The 25,357-nt window shown below is 30.6% G+C and overlaps 1 protein-coding gene across 1 annotated transcript; it reads right to left on the bottom strand.

The window, feature by feature from the left end:
* Window positions 1-6,564: 6,564 nt before the first annotated feature.
* Window positions 6,565-20,104, bottom strand: LOC107452361 (uncharacterized). The gene is made up of 5 exons (XM_016068822.4): window positions 19,801-20,104; window positions 16,394-16,487; window positions 14,225-14,384; window positions 11,572-11,727; window positions 6,565-7,787 (listed from the first exon to the last, which is right to left on the bottom strand). Exons 1-5 carry the CDS (start codon window positions 19,956-19,958, stop codon window positions 7,510-7,512), a joined length of 846 nt encoding a protein of 281 aa, XP_015924308.1. The 5' UTR covers window positions 19,959-20,104; the 3' UTR covers window positions 6,565-7,509.
* Window positions 20,105-25,357: the final 5,253 nt, after the last annotated feature.

The raw sequence follows: 25,357 nt of genomic DNA, 5'->3' as shown, positions 1-25,357 counted from the left end.
TTAATAGTTAGCACTAATTAATTAACATCTTTGAGGTCACCCCCAGGAACCATTAAGATTGACACTTAGTTCGTGAAAATCCGATCATTAGAACGAAAGTTATTCAGGGTGATTCGTTTTTTTTTTTTTTTTTTTTTTTTTTTTTGCGGACTGTACAAATATAAAAGGCATACACATTAGAAAATAGGTACCTAAATAGTCGAATTACAATAAAATAGGAATGTTAATAGAAGGAAAAAACAATTAAAAATAGCACAACTGCCCCTCAGAGAGAAAATATAACAAGTACTTTATTAAATCTAATGGAAATTTAAATTCTTGGCTTTTTGCACATAAATGATTGTATAAAAGTTTGCTTTCTTTTATTAACAAATTGAAAAGTAACGTTCATTTTTGCGAAAAAACTTCGCTAAGAGTAAAAAAGTTTCCTAGTAGTCGCCTATTCCTGAAAATAGTTGCTTTTTTAGCCTTTTCAGGCAAAAAAGTCGCCGAAGGCTGAAAATAGTAGCCAATAGTCGCATTTTAGTAGTCTGTGGCAACCCTGTAGGACCAATATAAAAAATCTAGACATCCCAATATAGGACCCATATTGAGCCAGTCTAGATAAAATTGTTCCTGGGAACTTTAAGGATAGTGTTTTCTACACAAGGGAATGCTGCAAGCTCCAAACCGCCTATATTTTCGGGTTACTGTTTCTAGCGTATTTTAAAGCCATTTGGCTCCCAGCGCGATAATTGTGTTTTGAGATTCTTGCAAACTTGGTATTTGATTACTTGTGTTTACAATGCTAACAATACTTGTACTAACAATGCTAAAGGTGTTACTAGTACTAACGTAAGACGGTGCACAGCTTGCAACAAGAACAAACAGTAATAAACAAATGGAAAGTGGCCAAATCAGGACTGCCAAAAAAGCGAGTTATTCAGAATCTATAAACCATGTCACCTTTTTTAACAATATATCGATAAATAAGTAAAAACAAATTTTCACTTCAAACTCACCACAATTACTTAATAACATTAATATCTTATGAAATACGGCAGATTTGAGTTCAGAAATTATCTATTTTACTTCTTTTATTGAAAACAAAATTATCCGTTTGAAAATATCGCCTCGCAGAATAAGCTGTAGTAAACAGTTGTAAACTTTCTAACCGGAACTAAAGCATGCATTGAGCTCGAGATTGTTTACATTTATATTGAAAACATCATATAAAGTAAAAAATTAATTCTTGTTATTAAATTGATAACATCAAATTTTTATAAAAAGAGTTACGTAAAAATTTGTAGTAAAATATAATTAAAAATAAAAAATTACACTAAAAAATACATGTCTCATTTGCATTCTAATAAAAAAAATTTATTCAAGCTTACACTAACACGAATCAATAGAAAACTTTACAATCACATCCACAACACTGAAAGGTATGATGCAGTGAACATTTTTATGAAGGAAAAAGAAAATCTCATTTAGAAATAGAATCAAAACAACAACAACATAAAAATTTAAAAAATAATTTATTATTTTCATGGTTTCCACTCAATTTCAGAAAGAAAAATGTCCCGACTTTTCCAGGCAAATTTCAATGAAAATTGAGACCATATTCTCATCAGAAAATTTTGATTCTTTTATTTGTGATGGGGAATATTAGATTTTCTGCGCAAATAAAATGTTATTAAATGAGGAAGAGGACGTTGCAGTTTGATTAAAATGTGAAATTTTCATAACAAATAACTGTAATAGGTGTTAGAATTATTTAACTCTAATCTCAATAACTGATAACTGTTATTGACAATTTTAAGACTGGTTAGTTTTTAGGTATGATATGAGACTATTTCTGGTTTTTGTAAAAAAATTTCAACTTTCCCCGATTTTTGGAGTCCAGGTTTTCCCTGAACTGTAGGAACCCTGTATTTTATCAATTTATTTTTTTGTTAAAGAAATTTTATTTTATAACCGTCGTTGAATGGTTGACCGAGTTTCCAGTTTAAGACTACCAATCCTCATAATTTAGAACCCAATCCAAAAGACAAGGGAACTGGTGGAAAAAGTATTGGGAGAAATTTGCCTTGGTGGAGGACTTTTTCTTTTGGAACTAACCCGCTTTGCATTACATGGAGTGGAAAACCACGAGAACCTCAGGCGGTTAGCCTGATGGCAAGGGGACTCTAATCCATGATCCGTCAACCACTGAGGATATTTTAAGTCAGCACTGTGGTCGGTGCAAGCCGGGTGCAGAATTCGAATCGACCAGCCATCGCCAGGATTCAAAACTGGTTCACCTCATTGGGAGGCGAACGCTCTATCCTCTGAGCTACCACGGCTCTGTTAAAGAAATTGAACATTATCAAAAAAGATGAAAATAACCCACAAAATAAAATCGCCATGAAGAACAGCTTCTGTTCTAAAGATTGGGTTTTCCACGAGTCAAGTGTTAATATTTCGAAGACGTGATCCTTTAAATAAGGTAATAGACCTACTTTGCATGTAGAATGAAGGTGATATTTTAAGTTAAATTAGACACAATTTCTCTGAATAAACATTGATTCTTAAACATGAAAATAGCTCAAAGGGAAGCTCAAACAAAATAATTTAATTTCAATAATTTAGGCAGAAGACTGGCCAAAAGTTTGAGTCAGCTAATGCAAATTTTATTCTATGCATATTTCAGGATAGAAATTTTAAACAGGCCAAAAAAATTTTGCATACAATTATAAAATTTATTTATCTAAAAATAACATTTCAAAAATATTATTTTATAGGTATTAAATCATTAACAACGGTAAAAAAAAATTTGAATGGTAAGGTATAAATATTTCCCACCATTTTAGACAATGTATTGTCAAATGACAAAACTTGAATAATATTGGTCAATTAGTTTCTGAGTCATAAAATTTCAAATAGCAGCATTTTAAAAACTTTCGTCACAATAACATTTTCATATTCTGTTTCTAAGGTAACAGGGTTAATGTTTTAAAATTTTTAATAATGACTTATTCATCAATAAATTAACAAATAGTTTTTACAATACGAAATTTGGAAAAAATGAAATGTAAGTAGTACATATAAAAGAATATACCTCTGAAATGTGCTGCAAATAAATCTTGTTATTTTTGTATCAACCTATTTTAACTAAAAATAAGGAGGGTGCGTGGATGCGATAGAATGGATTGTTCTTTTTTCTAGGTTCTGGTGAGGAACTTTTTGTTTTTGATTTAGTAACGATAGTAGTAGTTAAGTAGTTTTGATTCAGTGATTTAGTAGTTAGTTCACCAACATAGACATGAAAGCACTCAATTTTTAAAAAAAAAAAATCTATTTGAATATATATGTTGGTGATTCTATTAACTTATTCCAATAATATATACTTATATCTAAAATAAGAAGCAAATAAAAACAACTTTGACTAGAAAAATTAATAAACAAAACTTTTCAAAAAATGTGAAGTTAAAAACGTGAGTTTTCAATTTCCTTCATATTATAAAATGTAAAAGCACACACAAAAGAACACAACATCCGTATAAGAAAGGTGGGTCTCATAAAAGTTTAATATACAACATAAATTCTTAACAATGTGAGATAAATCATTTAAACAAAATAATAAAAACATAATAGTTAGGGCCCTATAAATTGTGCGAAGATGCCATATATTTGTATAATTTTTATTTTTTCAGTAAAACGTCTAAACTTGCTGCACAAATGTCTTTACATTGTTTTGCAGCTAAACCTTTTTCGTAACATAACGCTGACTATCGTTCCCCCCTTTCATGTGTTGGCAACCAGCATTAAACCTCCTGAAAACTGCGTTTTTGAACCAGAAAAAATGACCTACTTAAATATTGATAAGAATAAGAACTTTGTTAAGTATTCTAAGAATCAATGCAAAAAGCTCAAGCTGCAAAGAATATTCTAAAATTAATTCAAACAGGGTGCATAGCCAAATATTTCAACAAAAAATAAGCACCTTTTAAGCACTATATACATTAACAAAATGCAAAATAACTTTCAAAAACTTTACATGATCATGATAAAATAACTAGTTTCTGACAAAGAACTCTTTTCTTAATTCATGATAGGGAAAAAGTAAGCATCTCTTAAAAACACCAAATAAAAAAAAAGTATCTTTAAGGGTTTAAAAAAAAATTATAATCGGAAATAAGCACTTTTTAAGAACGCTACGCACCACATCTAACTTTGACATGATTCGATTCTGATTCAGAGGAAGTCTAAGGGAGATTTCCAAAGTAGTAAGGCTCTTTGTGCTGCTTAATTCTGTGAAAAAATTGGGTCTTATAGAATTAAAATTAAAAAAATTTTTCCTTTACTATTTTTTTTCTTTCAGTTTTAACAACAGATCTAGATCAATAACAACCAGTCAGTAAAAATGAAAATAATAGTCTCATAGTTTACAGGACCCTAATAATGACTAGATGAATAATAACGCACAATGATTATAAAATATAAATTATTTAAAAAAAAACAGTCTTACTTTTAAATTGATATCAATTTTGAAATTCATTCTCCAGACTTAAGAAATCTATACAATCACTTAAAATAAAATCATTACAGTAATACACTTTAATTTTCACTGAAGTCAAAGGTTAAAAAAGCAATTATATGCAAAGTGTCATACACTAATTTAATAATACATAAAATTGTTTCAAGGTTAATCAGTTCTTTCGGGTCTGCAATCTAGTTCATTGTAAATTAAGAACACCAGATGCCACTCAAATAAATAAATTAGGTTATCATTCATTCAATAAATTACACATAATACAGTTTTTTTTTTAAATAAATGACACACTCACAATGATATTTCTAAGAAAACCTGCTTTTTTTCTTTTCTTTTCTAAAGAAAAAAGATCCTCTGATCAAAAGCATCATACAAACTGGGTCTGGATTATTTATTTTAATAAACAATTGGAACTGAATAACTGAGCATCACATTTACGTTACTTTAGATTAAAACCACGCAAAAATTCAGGAAATATAGAAAGCAGAAAAGGTGGAAACTTCATATTCATGTGTGAACGCAAAACTGAATTTTTATTTATTTTATTTTTACAATGAATAAAAGTGAATTAGGTTTTGTTCCGATATTTTATAAATTTTAGACTTGATTATGAAATCTGTACCATTTTCATTTTTGATGAAATAAGGAAATGAAAAATTTATAAATAGTTTGGGTTTAACAAACCTAAAAAAAAAATATATATAAAATAAAACTACACAATTCTTATTCAAAATTAAAAGGGTAAAAGAATTCTAAAAGATAATTACTTTAACCCTTTAATGGACCATTTAATCAAAGTAGTTAAATGCAAATTAAAATATTTTCGGAATTGAAATTGATACAAGAAAAAAAAATTCAACCTATCATATAAAATTAATTTAAATTTAAAGCCATTCTTGGCGATAAGTATATTTATCACGGTTCATTAGGTCTTTCTAAAGAAAGAAAGCAAGTTACTGACTTTCATTTTTTTTGTTCATAAAACAAATTTTCTTAATACTACAAGCTGCAAAAAGGAATTATTCATATTATAGCACTTTAAATCTTTTTTAAAATTAGCATATGGTCACTAATTTCATTCAAAAGTGTTTCATCAGAACTGAAGTTATTAACAAATGAAATGCCAAATTAAAAATGGTCAAATAGTTTACGATGCACATTTAAAATTGGTGGTAAGTATACATACCACAGTCTTAGAAAGAGTTAAAATAAAAATTATGAATAGTCAGTAAATAATATAAAAACATACCAGATTAGTGGCTTTTAAATTAGTGGACACATTAACCACTTTAAAAAAAAGATCAAGTGAGATTTTGCATGTTTGAAACATCATTGTATTTATCTTAACTCTAAACAATCAAGAAAAAAAAATTCATATAAATTGGGAGCAAAAATGAGATCTTCTCAACTTGATTACATACAAATAATGAGTAGCATTTAGTAATGCTTTCAATGAGAATAAATGCTTCACAAGTTTATAAAAAGGAAGTGTATAAATTTGTGCACTTTTCTTCATTTGTGCACTCATTGATACTGAGAGCAAAACAGGTTGACTTATTTTACTTAGATGGTGTAGAGATGTTACCAGCAAATTAAAAAGCAGCAGAAAACATTGCTGTGCTCTGTAATCATTGAAAATTATCATTAATAGAAAAGGTAAAAGAAAATTTGTCGAATCATGTTTCATAACTTTTCATATTTCGATCGATAGCTCTTGTTATAAGTTTAGTGGCAAAAAAAAGTTTTTCAAAAATTTTCTATTTCTATGAATTTCACAATTTTTTCTTGGGGGGGGGGGGGAAGTGGTTTAACATTTTCTATGAATACCAATACACAACAATTGCCTTCATTATCAAGATAAACCAATTGTTTTAGCACAGTAAAAGCTTGACTATATGGAATACATTGAAAAGAGAATATGTATATATATATTTTTCATTTATTTTTTAATAACGGCAGGCACTGAACTTTCATTCTTCGCCTTAGAAGATGCCAGAAGTGTTGCTCATTTATCGTTATCCAGTGGGCACCTGTAAACCAAAGTCACGGAGACGAGCAACATTACCCATGCCAAAAATACCCGTCAGATATATATCAGATGACAACAGAGAGAAATAGAAACATCCATGTTCAGAGCAGGATTTGAACCCACATCCAGGCACGCTAATCACTCGGCCACCTATGTATATTATATGCACGGATATAGGATTAGATAGAAATTCTGAATGCTTGAGTACAAGACTCATTTTTTAATTAAAAAATAATGATAAAAGAGAAAAACTAAAAAGTTGTCCATAAAAATTACTAAAGAAAAAGAATGGTAATAACTAAGACGTAGTGCCTTTTTTGAACTACTAAATGCTAGTTTGCAATTGAGTAAAATTAAGAGGACGTGGAAGAAAATTTTCGTTGCTAATTCTCTTTTTCCTTCATTAAAAAGCAGAAAAACTGAGTTCAGACAAACCTAGAGCAAACTATGAAGTTTGAAAAATATACAAATGAAAATAAATTATGAGATAAGTGAGGGTCGGAGAAGTTCTCTTCTAATAATTAGTTTGTATTTTGAAGTGTCTTTTTTCAGCAATTGAAACTTCATGACAGGATTGGGTGAACTTACTTTTTCCTTCTTTTTAAATCAGTAATGAAGGAGAATTTGCCACAAAAATTTTCTACTGTCTTAAAGGAGAGGAGTATTTATAGAGAGCAGATGTGGTATTTTACAGTGTATTCTTTAATGTTCCAACTCACCTTTAGAAAAAAAATTTACAAAGTTCTGGAAAATTCCGGTCACTCGAGGATTTTTAGTCAGTCGATTTCCCTATAGTCGAGCTTTTATTGTGTTTTTAATTTTAAATGTACAGCTTTGAGTTCCTTGACTTCATTTTAAAATTAAATAATTAAGATTATGAACCCAGTAAAAGAGCATTTGATAACATAACAGTATACACTCAGATTTGTTCCAAGAGAAATGAATGAGATTAAAATGTAGAAAGTTATTATACACAGAGTTTTTTAGCAGATGGCTCAAGGCCATTGTCTTTCTGTTCCTTAGAATCAGATGGGAATGGATATTCCTCTTCTCTGCTGGCAAAGCTATCCACAGAATCCTCATCAGGTAGGTTTTTGTTGGCGTCTTCTTTTTCCACACCAGGTGAGGGTGGAAGGTCCTCTGCCGGTGGTAGATCGTTCAGCACAGATGGCAGAAGTTCACCAGCGACAAAATGGGCCCATAATGTTAATTCTATTTTGTGAGGGTTCCACTCCTGGCTTGGATCTAGAAGAAATCATTGTTTGTAAAAGTTATGACACCAACAGAAGAGTTTTAAATCTCATAAATTTTCTAGTGTTAGTTTTATATTAAAGCTTTGTCAATTACAGGGATACACAACCTATAGCGCATGAGCTAATACAGAGTGCGTAGCCAAATCTTTCAACGAAAATTAAGCACCTTTTAAGTTAAGGAATAAAAATTTCGTGTTTTCCCTGTACATATTATACACAATACATTAAGAGGATACACACAATCACTGTGCTCTTGTATGTAACTATGCTAGGCATAATTCCTAAAAAATTTGAAGAAAGAAGCTGAACATACTTAAAACAAATAATGCTATAGTAAATCAGGGTGGCCACTCGAATCAGATTTCAAATTTCCCTGATTTTTCCAGGTTTCCCAGGTAAAAATCTTAAAATTTCCAGGTTTTTGTTTCTTTTTCTTATAAAGTATAGGATGTGTACAAGAAAAGTGTCTATATTATAAAATATTTTATTCAAAATGTTACTTTTTTAACATATCATACTTGAAAAAAATAATTTATTTAGACGATTTTCAAGATTTTTTATTTATTTTTTAATGTTTTGGTACAAAATTTTGAATCAAAAATTATATATTGACCAACAAAGGAGTCTTTTTTTAAAATTAAAATATGTTATAAGAGGTTAAAATGAAATAGAAAAAATTGCCATTAATGCAACAGTTGTAACAATTTGTCGACAAACATTGCTGTTAGCGATTGTAAAAAAATGTGTGATTCGTTGGTTTGCTCAGAAAAAATAATTCACAGATTTCTTTGAATGGGAGTAGAAAAGAATAAGAGTGCGATATAAAATCTATTATCATAAAATTTAACCAACTAATTTTTGGAGAATTTTATAAAGTTAAAAATACAAAAACATTTTGTCAAAATCGAGAAAAAAAATAACCATCAAAGCATCGGAACAAACTAATCCCTTTTTCCACCAGAATCTTTCCTAAATTCCCATAGCGGTCAAAGGTTTCCACATTTGTTTAGCAACCGTGGGAGAATTTTATATGGCATTCTAGTTTAACAGAACTATAATGGAGCAAATTTTGATGCAAGCAAAGTATTGCTAAGTTGATGATATTTAAACTGTTTGGCGATACATTTCCGTTAAAAAAAAGTGGGTATAATGGATGAAATAATTTAAATTAAGAAAATTAGCAAATAATTTAAATTAGTTAAATTAAAAAAATTATCAAAGAAAAATTTCCAGCTTTTCTTTAAAATTCCCTGATTTTTCCAGGTTTTTATCCAAATTTCCCTGATATTTCCAGGTTTTTTCCAGTATAAAAAAATTCCCTGATAATTCCAGGTTTTCAAGGTTTTCCAGGTGGGTGGCCACCCTGTAAATGAACTAGTTTAAGATAGCGGAAATATCATCCTCAAATATCACATAGATTATGCTTAGACAGGGTGTGTAATAGCTAAACCTTTTAACAAAAAATAACCACCTTTAAAGTACTTTTTAAACACTCAAAAAAATATTTTTTAAGCACTATATACATTAACAAAATGCAAAATAATTTTCAAAGACTTAACATGATCATGATAAAGTAACTAGTCTCTGACAAAGAACTCTTTTCTTGATTATATTAGCTATAATAAAAACATCGAAAGATTTTTTGGTTTCATATCAGGGGGGGGGGGCGAAATGAAGCCTGAAATTGAGAACATCTTGCAAAGAGCAGCAGGGTTTCACATGCGAGTGCGATAATCTCACCAAACCCAGATCAGTAGACGCACTTGTGGAAAATGATTGGCGCTTTTAAATGCTATCGACCAAATGTAAACCAAAATGGATTGTGGTTGAATGAATTGTTAAAATGTTGAATAGAACAATGCGAAAAAAACAATTGAACAATTTGAAAAGGGAAAATTAAGCACTTTTTAAAAACACCCAATAAAAAAAGCACCTTAAAGTGCTTTTAGAAAACAAAAATAAGTACCTTTAAGCACTTTTTAAAAATGCTACGCACCATGAAAGTCACCATGCCAACAGAATTAAATGATTGATGAATCATATAATTCTGTGCTCGTTAATCATTTAATTCCGTGCTAACCGAGTTTGATGAATTTCAAAACTTCATTAATTTTATAGTCTTACAATTACACTTTGTCAATTACAGGGATACACAACTTATAGCCCATGAGGTAATAGTGACATACAAACTTAAGCCTTGAACTATCTTTAATGTTAATAAAAATGTGGAAGGAAGAAAAAATTATTTCAAAATCTATTCACAGTCAGCGCATGATTTCATAATTAGTAGCAAAGTTTGTTAGTGCTAAAAATATGGTAGTCATCATTTACACACCACACATATATATATATATAAATACAGTACAGAACCCGTTATCCGGAAATCAGAAAACCAAAAAAACCGGAACAAACTTAGATAAACTTCCCGCCATTTAAAAAAAAAAATTTTTTTCTTCTTCCTCATAAGATTTTAGGTTTTTTCATTCCTTTTTGAAAGACGTTTACCTTACCATCATTTTGGAAACAATCATTAGTGTATTACATCATCGTTTTTTTCTTCTGTTTAAGATTATTTCCAATTTTCTTTTTTTAGTTGAGTTTAACAATAAAAAAAACGGCTTTTTGTAGTGATTCAGAAAACCGGAAAAATCAGTTATCCAGAATAGCGATGGTCCCGATCGTTCTGGATAATCGGTTCCCTACTGTATATATATTTTAAATGGTATTTCAACTATGGCTGGTTGATACAAATTACGCATCTGGCTTGCACCAACCACATTGCTGACATAAAACATGCACAGTGGTAGACAGATAACTGGTTAGAGTCCCCTTACCGTCAGGGTAACTGTGGGAAGTTTTTGTGGTTTTCTTCTTCATTTAATGCAAATGCGGGTTAGTTACATCAATAAGTCACCCACGAAGGCAAATTTGTCCCAATACTTGATCTAGAAGTTCCCTTGTCTTCCAGATTGATTTCAAAATTACAAGGCTACGGAGTTGAACATGAGTAGTTGTAAACCCACAATCGGGTTGGCTGTTCAACGACAATATAAACTATGATGGTTCAGGAAATAGAGCGTTCCCGTGAGGAGTATTAGGTTCGAATCCCAGCAATGACTGGTCAATACAAATTATGCATCTGGCTTGCATCGACCACAGTACTGATGTAAAATATCTTCAGCGGTAGACGTATATTGGGTTAGAGACCCCTTGCCATTAGGCTAACCGTGGGAGGTTCTCGTAGTTTTCCTCGCCACGTAACACAAATGCGGGTTAGTTCAATCAAAAAAGTATTCAACAAAGGCGAATTTCTCCCAATACTTAATCCAGGAATTACCTTGTCTTTTGGACTAGGTTCAAAATTACAAGGCCATGAAGTTGAACATTTGTAGTCGTAAACTGAAAATTGGGTCGGCTGTTTGACGACGAATATAAAACATTGCATATGTCTGCTAAGTGCCGGCTAGGTGGTCGAGAGGTTAGCGTGCCTGACTGTGAAGCCTATGGCTCCGGGTTTGAATCCCGCTCTGGGCATGGATGTTTATCTCTATGTGTTGTGTGTGATGTGTGAATGTCGCCCACCCTATGAACGGGTATTTGTGGCAGTGTGGCGTGGGTAATGTTACTCGCCTCCGTGACTTAGGTTGACAGGTGCCCACTGGGTAACGTTAAATAAGCAACATTTCCGAGGTGAAGAACGAAAGTTCAATACCTGGCGTTAGAGAAAAAAAAATATTTCCGCTAAGTGATGACAATGCAATAATTCAGAAGAATACCTTTACTATTGAGGTAATCTGATTTCTTCTTGAGCTGCATGGCATAATTCATGTACTCTGCAACGGTATAATCCATGGTCTCAACGCCAGGAGTGGATAGCATGCTCTCATCAGCCATGAATGGTGCCTGATCAGGATAGCCAGCAGCCAAAATAGCTGAAACAAAATACACACATAAGAAAATTTACTCTGCGTACATATTTTCAATGCTCCCTTTACAGGGATCTGCTACAATTTAGATTTCCAAATTCATGACCTTTCATGAATAATTCCAAGAATTTTTCATGACTAACCTAAGTTACTATTTTATCCGACAAAAACACAACTATCAACTTAAAAAAGCATTTTAATAACATTAATAGAAATTATATATATAACCGAAACTGTTTTACTCTGCATCTTCATATTTATTGATTTTAAACTTAAAAAAAAAGAGTAAAGAAAGAGTTGAAGCAATAAACTAGGTGAAAAAAATACAAATGAAAATGACTAAATACAGTCAGATATATGTAGCTACTTAAAGTTGTTTTATTTCTTCTTAAAAGTGAGTGTAATACAAAAAGTCTAAACTAGAATTTTAAATTGATAAAATAAAATAAAAAAATAATAAATAAAATAATTCAGAAATCAAGGAAGTATAAAACATAAATTTAAAAGATAATTCCCTTTAGAAATGATGTTCTTTCTTTAATTTTTTTTAAAGAACAGGATAATTTTTAAAGAACAGGATAAAAACATTTTATATTTTAATAAAATATGACTGAGTGGGGATTTTGTTACAAATTCAGATATTCGGAGCACTGTGAAATTGGGAGGGGGGGGGGGGCAAATTCCATTTTAAAAATAAGATATTTTAGTGACCTAAATCCATGACTTTCCATGATTTTTTTTAAAAAAATAGTAAAAATCAAGACATTTCATGACAAATTTTGTTCAATACCAGTACCCCTTCATAGAATCGAGTTAACATGTCTTATATACTAGTGAATTGGAATTTTGAATTGGAGAGAGACTATAGTCTATCTCTGATAAAATTCTGGTGGATGAGTATTGTTGGGTAACTACTACTATGATTATTAAACATCAATCCACTAGTATATAAGACATGCTAATTTGATTCAATCTTGAGGTACCTTATGATAGATGAAGGTTGGCATTGCCTAATGGTCTCTCTCCACAGTTATGGTAATTATAGTAATACATGGTTATCTATGTCCTCTTTTCACTCGCCAATCCTCATAAATCATTTAGGTTTCTTGCAAATTAATAGATTGTTAAATCAAAAATATTGTGCAGCATTATATCAATTACAATAATATTTGACATTTTTTTCCTTTATAACATATTTATAATAAATTTTATGGAATGGCATTTAAACTCACTCATTTGTGACATTGTTTGTACTATGAATAGTATTGAATACTGATACAGGGTGCGTAGCCAGATTTTTCAACAAAAAATAAGCTCCTTTTAAGTACTTTTTAAACACTTAAAAAATATCTTTCATCACTTTCCAAAAAAAAAATCATAATTAGGATCTGCGCAGTAATAAAAATAAATTTTTTCTATTGTTTAAAGTTCTTAATTTACGAACTTTGAATCGCTCAATCCAAACATCATAAGTTCAGGTAGGTAGGTACTTTATTTACGCCACACTGCATAATGGGCTATTGGCGATGGTCTGGGAAACACACCCGAGGATGACTCCTCCGCTTTGGTAGTCCAACGACCAGCATGCGAAGTTGAGCACTTTAAGGTAGAACAAACAGTTTCATGATGATCGATTCCCAGAACCTGACTAAGGCAGGGGCGTGCGGGGCAGTTGCCCCGGGCCCCCCACATCAAATAGAAAGTATATTTTACGTTTCCTTACTTAATAAACTTTTTTAAAACAAAATATCAATACTGGTTAAAATCCTTCAGTTTTATGTTAGCATCTTCATTAATTTATCGTATGAACACAATTTATATTTCGTAAATGCAAGGATTTCTAGGATGGAATTTAGCTAAATTTTTGCAATTACGATGGACAAATTTGGCCAATCAAAAGCCCGTATTTATACATATCTTAAATGCGATATGTTTACAAAAATATAGACTTCTGATTGGCTTAATCGAGTCATAATTGCGTAAATTTAGCTGAATATTGCCCTAATGTTAGGAAGGATATGAATTTTTCACAGCTAGATGACAAAGTTAACAATCAAAAAACTGCATTTGGCATGATCGACATAGAATTGTCAGAAAATCAATGAAATGGACAGAACGATATTTCATTTGACCAGAGGGGAAGGGACTTTATAGCTATTTTCGGTTCTAGTCAATTTTCTTGTTATCTATAGTGAGGTGAAAAATTTATATACCTCCATAAAGTTCGGTTCTGAAGTAGTGAAGCAGAGAGGCCCCCCAAAGCAGATTTTGCCCCAAGCCCCAATTAGGCTAAGTCGGGCCCTGTCGATACCGCACACCCTCAGTCCTTACGCAGGCTGATCGAAGTGGTTATCCACCCGCTTACTGATGCTTGACTTTCGTGTTCTACTGGGAATCATGTCTTTTACAACCAATCCACCGTAAAATTTTTTACGAAAACAAAGGTAATTAAAAAAAATAATAGTCACACTAGGAAATAAAGGAATACAAAGATAATGATTACCTGATGCAGAAGCAGGACCCACACCCTTTAAGCATGTCAGCATAGCAATAGCTCCAGATAAATTGGGAAGTCTCTTGAATGCCTTCTTACTATGAGTTACAACAGCTTTCTCAGTATTTATTCGAACCAAGTCAATCAAATTGGGACGAAATTTCTCCCTCTAAAAATATAATAAAACAACTAAGCAACATTTACCAATATACTAATGCTAATAAATTATTGTCTTTCTTTATTATAAAATTATATTTGTTGGATTCATATTAGCTTGGAAATTAATTACAAATAAAGCTAATAAATATCAAACTATCAAAATAGTTATAAAGATTATAAGACCATACCTGCCAACATTGAAAATAAAGGAGATTTTACTAGCGACATATTTTAGGCTACGAGTCAAGTTTTGATACATAATCATGCAAATCCAAAAGAGAAATTCAAAAATGAAAATAATATAAGCACTTACATTTAGCGAAGTAGAAAAATATGTATATAGAAGAATTTTTTTAAACCATTATTTACAAGTACTTAAACTATGAACACTCAACATACTGCAGTACTACCTATAGCACTATCTATTGCAGAATAAGAGAAGCATTTTTGCCATCAGCGGATATTTCATCACCAAGAATTTTTTTTTTTTTTTTTAATTTTCTTCAACAACTAAAGAGAAATTTGAGAATATACAGAAAATCAGGAGATAGTCGTAAAATACAGGAGTCTTCGTTAAAAAACAGGAGACTTGGCAGGTATTGTCTTAGCTTTGATCGAGGAAAAAGTCAAATTAATGAATCAGTATGAAGTGTACGTAACTTTTGAAAAAATACTTTTATCATTTTCATTTTTACAATCATTTTGTAAACTGCTGAATCTGTCCAAAGTGCAAGGTTTCAACTTTTGATAAAAAAATGCTCTTCCTGGTGACTTTACTAGGTTCATAAAAAAGCTGCTTTATAGGAATGGTTTACCCAAAATTGAAGTGGAAGAGATAAACTTCCTCTAGTTTCATTACAGAAGTACTTTTGCAAAAAACTAAAAGTATATTAATTTATTTAGTTCATGTAAATTTTTAAAAATTATTTAAAAAATAAACAACTCATGTAAAGAATTTCAACTATACCCTGAGCAGTCTCAAACCGAAGTATGACCTTGTCATTCAGCTGCCATTACATACATTGCTTTACATGTGTTAATCTAACTAAAAAGAAAATAATTATTAAAAACCATGCAAATGTGTAAGTACCAGCCCCTTTTCAGAAATTTTTCAAGCTAATATTAATATCTTTCAGCAAGATACTTAAAAATAACAAATATATATGTTACTAATTTAAGCAAAAAAAAAATGTCAAAAACTTTGGGAATCAAGTACCTAATATATTTTTTTTAATTGAATATGTAATACTTTTTGTATTCTAATATTATGGGAAATATTCTTTTATTTTGTAGGGGGAAACAAACCATCATTTGTAAATCATCATCACATTAAGAAAATTAATTATAAAAAATCGTTAAATCCGTAGCAGTAACTGCCAAAATAAAAAAGATCGCTGGCGAAATCACGCAAATCGAACTCTTCAAAACAGGGTCACTAAATGCGTGTTTTCATTTCGAAATTCAGTTATTGTAATAAATATCGAACTAAAAATATTGGATTTTAAAAGCTACGCGGAAATCAATAGTAATAACTACATAGAAAAATAGAATGAAAATTTCCACCAAAAACCAAATTTTTTACTTCATTATTCTTTATTTTTCATTAATAATCTAAAATATAAAAGTCTAAAAAAAAAAAAAAGGAATAAAAATCTAAAAAAAAAAAAAAGTCTAAAAAAAAGTATAAAATAAAAAAGAGAATATAAAAGTCTCAAGTATTTTTTTTCCCACTATGATGCGTTGAACATAATTCTGAAGAAAAGATAAAATCTTTTTAAAATTTCTGCAGAAAAGAAAACCAAATACCATTTACTATTTTGTTTCTCTCAATGTTCAACTTAAAAGTTTACCTTTATTTTGTTAGTTAATCCTAAAACTACAAAGTTACACACATAATATAATCTGAATTGTAAGTCATGGATGAAAAATAATTTATTTTTGAATTTTAAATTAAATTTCTAAAAAAATATGTTGATAAACATTCACTGAGTATAAATAAAATAAAAAAGAAACTTTTACCATCAGCTTCCATTTAGTTAACTGAACAAGTTCTTCGTGAGTAATGTATAACTCTTTACGGGAATGTATCAGCTTAGGTAATTGCTCTTGATACCTAAAAATGCATCAATGATATTATAATGATACCTAAAAATGCATCAACAATATTATAATGATACCTAAAAATGCATCAACAGAAAATGCTTTGTCATATATAAAATCATAAAAAAGAGCTAAAAAAATGTATTTCATGAATAAAGCTGTATTAATTCTTTGTATGAGTTCATTTTTATGTCTGCAATTAAACTAACATCAATATTATATGAATTAATAATATTAACATCAATATATATTATTAATTCATAGACTGGGTAAAAGTATTATTCACAATATGTATTTGCAGGGGTCTGTCCCGACATTTTGTAAAAGGACCTGTTTTTGTAAAATTGTGACAAAACTACTCATAATTTGTGAATATAAAATAAACGTCAAGCTTCTTTCAACCAGGGTGATGCTTTTGTGAATTTGTGCAAATAGGGTCCTGTTATTGCAAAAATTGCTAAAAACCTTTTCAAGAAGTTTTTAAATTGTAAATAGATACAAGATTATGCTCAACAATTGCTGCTACTAAATTAGATATGCAATATACAAATATTTGGTATTTAGCCTATACTGCTCAATGCAAAATATTCATTTCGGACGAATAATGGAAACAAAATCATTCACATTTTTAATAATTTCAATGAGGAACCAGCATGCGTTGGGTAATCGCAGAATGTTGATTATTTTAAATAGTCTATGCCTCAAAACTCTCTAAAATCAATTCAGAATTTTAAAATCTAACCCGAATATTAAAGAAAACTTAACTTAAAATTAGCCCAAAATGAAACTAACTTCACGTGACACAAAATGAGGCGGGGTTTGCTTATGACGTCAAAGTATAGTAACTCAGCGAACGGGAGGAGTTAAAGCAAAGCTTCTTATCTAGATATGTGTTACAAAATGCGTTTTAATTTGAACTGCATTTTTGAAAAATTGTTTTTCTTTCATGTTTATACCATATATATAGTTCAAATATATATGTAGTGTATATCAGTTGCATCCTCCCCCTTGAGAAAATTTTTGTGAGCACCTTTCAGCATAATGAAATAAAATTGAGGAATAAAAAAACAAATGTCGAAACTACTTTTTTCCTCATAACTTTTGAAATAAATTCATTTTCCCTTATTTATACTGATTCATTTTTATTTGTCTATATACAAAAGTCTGAACTGTTTTGAAAGTTTCTTATTTAATGAGTTGATCACAATTAGAGGGAATGGAATGAATGGTATATGACCTAGAATTGTAAGTTTTTAGGTAAATAAATTTTTAAAAAAAATTCTTTTTTATTATTAACTTCTAAAATATTTTCTTGATTTTTTTTTTGTTGAAGAAATGTAAAGAATGTTAAGCCCCTATCATTTTTTATTTCAACTTTGATCATTTTTTCTTCTAGATAAAATTATTTTTTAACTTTGAAGAAAAGAACCTGTACATCACTGTTCTCTAAGAATAAAATACTTTCATTTTAAAGAATAAAAAAAAAAAGTAAGAAAGAAAGTAATCTGAACAACATTTCATAACTATTTTAATTCAGTATACTGATAAAATGGTCTTAGCAACAGTATAATATAGGTTAGTTGCAGACAATTTGCGAGAATTTTTTTTCACCGTGTTTGATGGCTTTGCACCAAATTTGTCTTCTTTCTCCTTTTGGTACACAAAAAAATAATTTATTTGGCATGTTTAACATAGAACTATTGCACATGGTACAACGCAACACTTGTAGGTTTTGCTTGGAGCCATTTTTCCGAATTTATACTCGGGTGGCATATGCTTTCACCGTTTCACAACATGATGGGAGTCGTGGTTGTACTATACTATGACGTCATCAGAGTGGATGGGAAATCTAGCAGCGATTCAGGTGGCGGGGCTAATCGAGCGATTTTAACTATTAATAACAAAATAACTACTTATCGCACAGGTCTGAAATTGGTGTCTATCTTTATAAAATAGCATGATGTTTCATTTTAAAACATAACAAAAAAGCATGCAGGTTCCTCATTGACATATTTCAGATAACACAACTTAGTTATGTACCACTTTTAATGTATACCGCATTAAGTAAACTTAAACAATTCTTAAATTTATAATATTTTATTTAAAAAATTGCCAGAAACTAATTTTTATTTACATAATATTCTATTAATTAATTTTATGAATACATATAAATTGATCAATTATTTATTTACAAAAAAAAACAAATTTATCATTTAATATCAATAAGAAGGTGCACACGATGTTTGTAAAAGTAGAAATATTTTCTTAGAATACTACATTTGGAATTCAAACTTAGGGAAACATGGAAAACTTAGGACGTTTCGAACCGTCTTTTTTCCCCTCCAGGGAAGGTTTATTCGTTTAACAAAGCAATAATAAAGATAAACAAATTTGTGAAGGGTCTGATTAAAAGATAAATTATTTTGTGAAGGGTCCGCTAACGGACCCATATTTCTTCTAAACAGATCCCTGATTTGTAGGGGATATTTCAATATCTTGGTCAGTAGTCATAGCCTACTACAATCATCAAGTGAATGCTAAATTTCTTTTTAAAAAACAAAGGTTCGCCTGGGGGTGTCTACGAGTCATATCCATCAGTTTGTGGGGATATTTCCGTATCATGATCTACACAAGAGTGATCTATTAGTCCGTAAGAAACTAAAGAAAACATAGAAAGGTCCCAATTCAAAGGAAGGGTAGTAGCCAATAGGGGCAAACCTCTAAATAACTTTTGTTAAAATACCTTCAAGTTAAAAATCTATATTCCGCATTTGCGATTGTAGTTGGCACGTGGATATTTCCGTATCATGATCTGTCGTGCCAACTACAATCCCCAAGGTGCCAAATAGATTTTAAACTTGCAATTTCTTAAATAAAAAAACATGTAGATGCTTGCCCAGGGGGGTGGCTATGAGTTAAACCTTTTGAGTTGGTCAGTGATGCTTTTTTTTATTATTTTATGAAGTTTTTTTTTTAGTTTTTCGCAGGTCACTCAGGATGTTGCAAAGACTTAGCGATTATTCTGCTACATATCAATTTGATACCACAATTGAGGCAAAAACTGAATAATTACTTCAAAAAAAAGTTTTAAAAAACTGAATACAGAACACTGCATTGGAGCATGTATAAGCTATATTTAATTCAATACATCAATTATGAATCATAACAGTCAACAATAAAATTTTCAATTATATTCTCATTCAATTAAATAAGATAGCAAAAAATTCTCACACATGTTCAATAACTGTATAGTTCAAAAAATGAAGATTGAAAAAAATATTTAATAATTATATTTGAAAGGCAATAAACTAAAGCGATCACTTTACCATGCATCCATTCGTATTAATTCTTCAGGACCCCCTTTTTTTGTACGCTTAGCGGCTTTCGCTTTTAATACATCTTTATATTTTGTGAATATATAAGTCCATTGTGCGGGGGAGGCTTTGGTGAAAAATTCCAAAGTTGTATCAGAAGCAGTTGCCATTTAATATTCTTCTACTTATTTCAAACGATAAACCGGAAAAGAATTCAGAGCATATCACCTAAATCCCACACATTTATCTGAACTATTTAATAACGAAAGTAAAAATCGATGAGAACCTAATCAAGAAATAGGAATAATCTAGAAAATAGGAGCTGGAGAAACGGAAGTGAAAAATACTTTCATTTTTTGGCAACACCAAAAGGAAGCTTCATAATACAGCAAGAATAACAAATTCAGGCAGTACAGCTCATCCGTGACGTCACGATCATTCCTCTCTGCTTGTTGCAAGCTTTTAACATGGAGAAAGATTTCCTAATATAACTATTTCTTTTTGTCTCTTCACATTATATTATATTTTATAACAGTCGTTGAACAGTGGACCCAATTTTTGGGTTTACGACTACTAATGTTCAACTACGTAGCCTTGTAGTTTTAAACACAATACTGTTGACAAGAGAACTCCTAGATTAAGTATTGGAAGAAATTTCGTCTTCATGGAGTTCAACTACGTAGCCTTGTAATTTTAAACACAATACAGAAGACCAGAGAACTCCTAGATTAAGTATTGGAAGAAATTTCGTCTTCATGGAGGACTTTTTGATGGAACTTAAGCGCATTTGCTTTACATGGAGAAGAAAACCATGAAAACCTCCCCCGGTTAACCCAACGGCAAGGGGACTCTAACCTATCATTCCGTCTATCCCTAAGGATGTTATACGTCAGCACTGCAGTTGTTGCGAGCCGGGTGCGGAATTCGTTTCGACCAGCCATTGCCGGATTCGAACCCGGTACACCTCATTGGAGGCCGAACGCTCTATCCCCTGGGCCCCCACGACTCTTCGTATTATATTAGACACGCTTTAAAATTACACAAAAAATAATTGAGTGCAAGGATACAAATTTAAAAATTGAAGACATTTTTTTCATTTAATGACTTAGCCATTTTTTACTGAATCTTTTTTGTCTTTAACTTTATTAATAAAACAATAAGAGATTTTGAAAATTAAAAAATCTGTGATAATCAAAAAATCTGTTATACGTGCAAATATATTAATCACGGTCTTAAACTAAAGGTTATTTTTGGAGCGTAGATTCCATTTTAAATTTTATTTTATAATTTTGAACCAAACAGAAAATAAAATTAATGTATCGAATTCTGAATAAAAAATGAAACATAATAAATCACAAAAAAAAGCATAGTTTATTACACAAGTAACAAAACAAACTTTTCGTATTTATTTCCGACCATGCATTATTTCTATCACAACAAATGAAAAAATTTTATGTTCCATTTTTTACCTACTTAAAAATAAACATTGAAATAAATTGTAGATCATTATAAAAATAATTATATGGTAAGTGATAAAAATTTTAATGACATTTTTGGAAAAATATATATTAATTTCAATAATACAATTATTGAAGCGCAATTAGAAAAAGTTCCAAGTTCTAAAATAAGAGTGATTGAAATTTTAATTCAATTGTTGAAGAATATTATGGATTTTATCATCACACTACTACTGATCGGCATTTATAATAAATTTGAAATGGTGAAGAAACAGTGATCACATATAACGAAATAATTATTGCAGATTAATAAATAACTTACTGTGCCTTATTATTTATTTATTTTAATTTTGCAGAAGCGTTTTAAAAGCGTTTGTAGTGCATTCAACGTTTTGTAGAAGCGCTTGTTTAATTTATTTTTTATTTGTTAAATCAAAGTAAAAAGTACTAATAAAAAAGTATTTAATGATATGAAATAATTTTCGAGAGAATGATAAAAATGAAAACTTAATCCTAACTGTGGGGAGAGTAATATCTACAACGTCAACATTCATCTATGAAAAGGTACTCCATCATAAAATCGAGTTAACACGTCTTATATACTGGTGAATTGGAATGGTATTTTTGTAGTGGTCGACACACTACACTAAAAACTCAAAAAATAATATATAATAATGTTTTAACTAACAATTGACACGTAAAAAGGTGCTAATTGAAAATGGAGTCTGTATTATGTCTGTGGATTAATTATTAATGCTTAATATCATTTATTCTTATTTAATGTTTCCCTTTCTCTCGTTTTATTCTTTACTTCCGCTAATAAACCTGCATTTCTTCTTTAGTAAAGCATCATTTTTTGTTTCTGTGTAGTTGTTTAAAAATACGTGAGACCAAAGAACCATGACAAAAATTTTTTCAATGAAATGCTCAGAGGGGCAAAATGCTTAATTTCCGAACCTTTCTTTAAGAAAGCTTTTAGTAAAATTTATATTTTATTTTATAACCGATGTTGAACAGCTGACCTAATTTTAGGGTTTACGACTACTAATATTCAACTCCATAGCCTTGTAATTTCGAACCCAATCCAGAAGGCAAGGAACTCCTGGATCAAGTATCTGGAGAAATTTTGCTTTTGTGGGGGACCTCTTGATGGAACTAACACGCATTTGCGTTACATGGAGAAATAGACCACATGAACCTCTCACGGTTAGCCTGACAGAAAAGGGACTCTAACCCATTATCCGTCTACCACTGAGGATATTTCAGGTCAACACCCTGGTCAGTGCAAGTGCCCGGTTCACCTCATTGGAAGGCGAAAGCTCTATCCCCTGAGCCATCGCGGCTCTTTTAATAAAATTTTAAACATTTCGCTGATAATTTTGTTTGTTAAATTCGTCCTCATATTCAAAAACACATTTTTTTTTACAATAATACATATTTTTTTGCAGCATTTGCGTGTTTTTTTTAATTTATTAACTATTTTTTTTTTTAAAGTAAGAAGAGCTTGAGGGTCTTTTTTGTCAAATTAATGAATTTCTCTACAATCAGAACAGTTTTTTGAGGAGATAGTAATTATCGACAATGTCAATTTTCATATATGAAAAGGTACCTCATCATAGAATCAAGTTAACATGTCAACAAGCGCAGTTGGTAGCGCTGTGGACAAGGTTGATATGTAGTCCCGGAAGTCCTGGGTTCAAAACCCAGCAGGGGTCGACTTTAAATTTTTATTATTTATTTTATATTACGTTTTTTAATATGCTTTTCAGCAATTTAACGTTAATCAAGTGTTCTTTATATAGAAATAACTATTTTTCCTTTATGAAATAGCGAATAATAGTTAAGAAAGTGATAAATTTTGGATAATTCTTATTTATTTATTTATTTCATTTTATGTTACTTTCTTAACTTCTTTTTCAATATTTTTAAGTGAATAAAGTGTTCTATATATGAAAAGAATTATTTTTCGTTCTTAAAGAGCGAATAATGGCCGAAAAAGGGACAAAAGTTGTATCAGGAGGCAGACACACATCACACCTCGTTACTCTCTATAATATTAACCTATAAATTTCAAACTCGGCCCAAATTTAGAATCTAATGAAACAAATAATTGAACTAAAGTAATTTTTTATAGCCCATTTATTGGGCACATAATGGGCCGAAATAAGTTTTGTTGACTAACCGGGAGAAGGTGCTTTAAGCTAAATATTCGCGTGGTTGGTATGCGAAGCGTTGCGCAGTTGGTAGCGTAGTGGGCAGGAATGATAAGTAGTCCCGGAGGTCGTGGGTTCAAATGTCTGCGGTGGTCGACTTTAAATTTTTTTTACTTATTTTATATTATGTTTCTTAACATGCTCTTCAGCAATTTAAAGTGAATCAAGAGTTCTGCACATAGAAATAATTATTTTTCCTTTCTGAAATAGCAAAAAATAGCTAATAAACGGTAAAATTTTGGATAATTTTTATTTAGTTATTTATTTTATTTTATGTTATTTTTTAAACTTCTTTTTAAATAATTTAAAGTGAATAAAGTGTTCTATATATGAAAAGAATTATTTTTCATTGTTAAAGAGCGAATAATGGCTGAAAAAGGGACAAAAGTTGTATCAGGAGGACCGCACACATCGCATCCCGTGACTCCCTATAATATTAACCTATAAATTTCAAACTCTACCCGAAATTAGAGTGTAATGTAACAAATAATTGTGCTAAAGGAATTTTTTATAGCCCATTTATTGGGCCCACAATGGGCTAAAATAAGTTTTGTTGACTAACAGGGAGAAGGTGCTTTAAACTAAATATTCGCGGGCTTGGTATGTGAAGCGTGGCGCAGTTGGTAGCGTTGTGGGCAGGATTGATATGTAGTCCCAGAGGTTCTGGGTTCGAAACCCTGCGGTGGTCGAATATAAATTTTTTTTATTTATTTTATATTATGTAATTTAAAATACTGTTCGACAATTTAACGTGTATCATGTGTTCTGAATATAGAAATAGCTATTTTTCCTTTGTTAAATAGCGAATAATAGGCAATAAACGGAAAAATTTTTGATAATTTTTATTTAATTATTAATTTTATTTTATGTTATTTTTTAACTTCTTTTAAAATATTTTTAAGTGAATAATGTGTTCTATATATGAAAAGAATTGTTTTTCATTGTTAAAGAGCGAATACTGGCAGAAAAAGGGACAAAATTGATATCAGGAGGAACGCACACATCGCACCCCGTTACTCCCTATAATATTAGCCTATAAATTTCAAACTCTACCCGAAATTAGAGTCTAATGTAACAAATAATTGTGCTAAAGGAATTTTTTATAGCCCATTTATTGGGCCCACAATGGGCCAAAATAAGTTTTGTTGACTAACCGGGTGAAGGTGCATTAAGCTAAATATTAGCGGGCTTGATATGTGAAGCGTGGCGCAGTTGGTAGCGTTGTGAGCAGGATTGATATGTAGTCCCGGAGGTCCTGGGATCGAAACCCTGCGGAGGTCGAATATACATTTTTTTTATTTATTTTATATTATGTAATTTAAAATACTGTTCGACAATTTAACGTGAATCATGTGTTCTGTATATAGAAATAGCTATTTTTCCTTTGTTAAATAGCGAATAATAGGTAATAAACGGAAAAATTTTTGATAATTTTTATTTAATCATTAATTTTATTTTATGTTATTTTTTAACTTCTTTTTAAATATTTTTAAGTGAATAATGTGTTCTATATATGAAAAGAATTATTTTTCATTGTTAAACAGCTAATAATGGCAGAAAAAGGGACAAAATTGATATCAGGAGGAACGCATACATCGCACCCCGTTACTCCCTATAATATTAGTCTATAAATTTCAAACTCTACCCGAAATTAGAGTCTAATGTAGCAAATAATTGTGCTAAAGGAATTTTTTATAGCCCTTTTATTGGGCCCACAATGGGCCAAAATGTAGTTTTGTTGACTAACCGGGAGAAGGTGCTTTAAGCTAAATATTCGCGGGCTTGGTATGTGAAGCGTGGTGCAGTTGGTAGCATTGTGGGCAGAGTTGATATGTGGTCCCGGTGGGCTTGGGTTCGAAACCCTGCGGTGGTCGAATAAACATTTCTTTTATTTATTTT

Source organism: Parasteatoda tepidariorum, chromosome 7 (genome assembly GCF_982258835.1).
Source record: "Parasteatoda tepidariorum strain Cologne lab strain chromosome 7, Ptep-v5.0, whole genome shotgun sequence".
Classification (NCBI taxonomy): domain Eukaryota; kingdom Metazoa; phylum Arthropoda; class Arachnida; order Araneae; family Theridiidae; genus Parasteatoda; species Parasteatoda tepidariorum.
This window is presented reverse-complemented; position numbering and strand designations above follow the sequence as displayed.

Excerpts from the sequence above, each read along its gene's own strand:
- LOC107452361 (XM_016068822.4), bottom strand. The coding sequence starts at position 19,958 with ATGGCAACTGCTTCTGATACAACTTTGGAATTTTTCACCAAAGCCTCC. Across the intron at positions 14,385-16,393 it reads TAACTAAATGGAAGCTGATG|AGGGAGAAATTTCGTCCCAA; the intron begins GTAAAAGTTTCT and ends TTATATTTTTAG. Across the intron at positions 11,728-14,224 it reads GGGTCCTGCTTCTGCATCAG|CTATTTTGGCTGCTGGCTAT; the intron begins GTAATCATTATC and ends ATTTTGTTTCAG.